Source organism: Arachis hypogaea, chromosome 8 (assembly GCF_003086295.3).
Source record: "Arachis hypogaea cultivar Tifrunner chromosome 8, arahy.Tifrunner.gnm2.J5K5, whole genome shotgun sequence".
NCBI classification, from domain to species: domain Eukaryota; kingdom Viridiplantae; phylum Streptophyta; class Magnoliopsida; order Fabales; family Fabaceae; genus Arachis; species Arachis hypogaea.
This window is the reverse complement of record NC_092043.1, coordinates 19,547,827-19,551,485: the sequence shown is the minus strand read 5'-3', so window position 1 is coordinate 19,551,485 and position 3,659 is coordinate 19,547,827. Positions and strand designations below refer to the sequence as shown.

The following is a 3,659-nucleotide window of genomic DNA, read 5'->3' as shown; positions in this document are numbered from 1 at the left end:
ATAGCTAAATCAGCTAGATGATAGAAACCTTCTAGAGGTACAGCCTCATGTTGGCGGAGGGAGAGGTGGTGGACGGGGAAGAGGTAGAGGTAGAAGGAGATGTGGTGGAGGGAGAGGTAGGAAGGGGGATCCGGAGGTTGCCCGCAACAGAGATTTCGTCAGCTCGCCATCGCATGTGGCAGAGGATGTTGGAGACATAGTTGGGGATCTTTCAGGACCCTTCCCCGGAGACTACTTATCCCTTAGATCACCTAGGTCACACCCTTTGGATGTCAGGCCCAATCAACAGGGGCATACACCAGGAGCCAGCCCTAGTGCGCACCTTGACATTCAGTGTGACTTGTCGTTCAGCCCGTCAGACTTCGGGCCCCAGACGGATTATCAGCCCATTTTGGATATGCAGGACATGGTTGATGTGACGATGGATATGCCTGACTGGATGACTCACTTGATCCAGGGGGTGATGGTGGGTTGATGGATGTTTCGGCAATGCCACAACAGACCTAGCCCTTTTCACAGATGCACACCACTCCTCCACAGTCTGCCTACCAGCCACGACACATGGATGATTCATCTAGTGGGTCACCCTCCATTGCAAATTACGTAACTCTGAGGGACCAGATGAACACTCTAGTACCTAATCCGGATCCGCCCCTAAGGTGATGACGGTGCGATGTCAGACCTCCTCCATGTGGCACACGTGGTTGTCTCGAACCGAGACCTCATGGACGACGTCCTGGTCCACTACACGTGGTGGTAGGCGAGGTCGTGGCTAGCAGGTTTTGTGATAAAATATTAATTTTGTTATAAATGTGTAATGTACAACAATTAGTTATGAGAAAATATTAATTTTGTTATAATTAATATCATTGTTTTAAAGTTCAGACAAGTATTCCATTTTCAAGTAGTTAAATGAAGTAAATTACATGCTACAACGCGTACAATAATAGAGTTATCCACTCTAATATGAGTCCTACGCGTGTGATTGACTTGACGACACAATCCACACCTCTTCTCCCTGCTATGCTCAACATCATCCATGTTGTTACGAATCCTAGAGTTGACGGGGTAACCTCTCTTTACTCTTATCATCCTAGGGTTGGGCCGAATCTGGCCCCGTCATAGGATGTCCAATCATCCTCGTGACCTATGGGTTGAAACACTGGTCTGTAAACATTAGAGAGCAACTCCATGTAATATACGGGATGTACATACTACTTCCAATCAAATCGTGCATGAGAGCAAGCTGCAAGAACGTGACGACAAAGAACATGAAGAGCCTGAAAATATCCACAATCACACATACCCTCATCAAATAGCACTTGATAATTCTGTTGCCTGGACCCAGGCACTACTGCTAACTCTTCAACCTTGAACATAGTCCTCGACCGATCAAACTGGTAAACATTCATAGTGTTGACGTGCTTTAGTTGAATTCTATGGCCTTCATCAACGTCTGTGAAAATTCAGTACCGACTTAAAGCTAGGCAAGGGCCTCTGAATCCTTCCTACCAAAAAGTTCACCCAAATAGAAATAACTTGACTTAAAAGAGCCGTGATGGGCAAATTATGAGAACCCTTCATGACATAATTAATGCACTCTAAGATGTTTGTCATCATGTGACCAAACCAACGATCCTTGTCTGCATACTACACCCAATGTGACCAAGGCATTTTTTCAAGCCAGTTTGTGATTGCTACATTCTCACCCCTTAGACAGCCAAAATAATAAGCAAACCCCCGTTGCAACTTCGAATACGTTGCATTAACCATAACCTTCTTTAAGTCCTTATTTTTGAAGTGGGTCATAAAGCTGGCAGCAATCTGTCTTGTACAAAATGCTTGGAAGGCATGAGGTGGTTTCCATAAACTTCTGTCGACGTTCAAGGCAGCATCAATTGATTTGTATTTGTCTGAAATCACTAAGACGTCGTGTTGTGGTGTCACATGCTGTCGCAGATACGAAAGAAAAAACGTCCAAGCCTCCTTCGTCTCACCCTCAACAACGACATATACAATGGGCAAAATGTTTGCATTTCCATCTTGAGCAATGGCCATCAGTAACGTGCCTCCATATTTACTATATAAGTGGGTACCATCGATGAAAATAAGTGGCTTGCAATGCTTGAAAGCCTCAACACATGGTGGAAACGTCCAAAAAACCTAATGAAACATGACAACATCGACTAAACCAGGCCAAGGTTGTGTCACAAGTTGCACCCAAGTATCTAAAAGCCCATTGATAGTTAGCACATGTAGATGGTGACTTTATACGTAATTTATGACAATGAAATGAATCTTACCGGGTAAGTACATCTGCATAGTGAATAACCAATGAGAAAGCTCGTTGTATGACTCCTCCCAACCGCCATATATTCTAGCAATAACTCTCTGCTTTGCAAGCCAAACCTTTCTGTAGGACGCCTTGTAACCGAAGTGATTTTCCACACCTCTTTGTAGAGCCCTTATGCTGATTGTTGGATCTGCTTTGACCATTGTGAATATGTGTTGAGTAATCACCTTTGAATCCAACCAACGATGGTCTTGGCCCATGGATGTTTGCATGCAAGTATGAGGACCATTGTATCTCCTAACCTCCTATTTTTCTTGCTTTTGGCGATATACTATGCGTATATTCCAAGAGCAACTGGACCTGAACTGGATACACTGTACATCATACCTCAACTGGTTAATCTTTAGTATTTTATACTCCACAGCCCTCTTGATGTACCTCTTAACTGCCAACATGACTTCTTCCTTGTTCTCAAATTGTTTTCCAATGTTGAACTCATTTCTTGGATCCTCTTCGGAGCCTCCATGGGTAAACGACCAATCCAAAGTCATTGCATCTAAATTCAACCTGGAGAAGTGATCTAGCCGGTCATATGGTCGAGAAATAACAGGCTATGTCAGAGCGATTTGTATGTCACCGTAGTAGTTCATCTCTTCTTCCTCATCACCATCATCAAAAAATTTTGTTGGTTCATCATCATCATCATCATCGTATCCGTCATTAGGGTTAACTTCATACAGATTCATCATCGAATCCCTGATAGCAGAACCCTCATGACCTTCAACATTATCTTCCATCATGTCAGCATTACCAAGTCCAATGTTTAATCTCTCTTGACTAACTTCAGGTGGCATATTTAGATCGACCATTGTCTTTCTAATATTTTGTCTAACAACTCTACTTAACAGACTACCATCAACAGTATCCACAAATGATCCTCGTCCACCCAAATCAACGAGAAACACAAATAATTCCAACAGATGAACATTTGTACATCGGTTGTGCCACAACCTTATAAGACATACGTCCTCGTTGTCATGTAACCGACACCTAATTCAAAACAACAGAAATATTTCTCAAAACCCTTGTCTAATACACATAATAACAATAGAGCAAAGACAACTATAACGTACCATTTATAAAACAAATTGTCATCTACTTCAGTCGGATATCTGTAGTAAATTTTGTTCACTCTTTTCGTGTGTTGCTGCCCAACGAAATGCAATATCAAATTCTTCAATGTTGTTAGAGTGTTGACTTCAAGTGTCATGTACGTAATTATTGGTTGTCCAGACTTAAAAATGATAGAACCTTTGATGAGCGGATATTTTATACGCTTTTTGGCATCATTTTCATATAGTTTTCA

General features: G+C 42.3%; 1 protein-coding gene across 1 annotated transcript; it reads right to left on the bottom strand.

Moving 5' to 3' along the window:
* Positions 1-1,147: 1,147 nt before the first annotated feature.
* On the bottom strand, positions 1,148-2,553 carry LOC140174680 (uncharacterized). The gene is made up of 3 exons (XM_072200170.1): positions 2,275-2,553; positions 1,739-2,163; positions 1,148-1,280 (listed from the first exon to the last, which is right to left on the bottom strand). Exons 1-3 carry the CDS (start codon positions 2,551-2,553, stop codon positions 1,148-1,150), a joined length of 837 nt encoding a protein of 278 aa, XP_072056271.1.
* Between the last annotated feature and the right edge of the window lie 1,106 nt (positions 2,554-3,659).

Coding starts and splice junctions, on each gene's coding strand:
- LOC140174680 (XM_072200170.1), bottom strand. CDS start 2,553: ATGGGCCAAGACCATCGTTGGTTGGATTCAAAGGTGATTACTCAACAC. Junction 2,164..2,274: donor ATTTCATTGTCATAAATTAC/GTATAAAGTCAC, acceptor ATGTTTCATTAG/GTTTTTTGGACGTTTCCACC. Junction 1,281..1,738: donor TATTCGAAGTTGCAACGGGG/GTTTGCTTATTA, acceptor GGATATTTTCAG/GCTCTTCATGTTCTTTGTCG.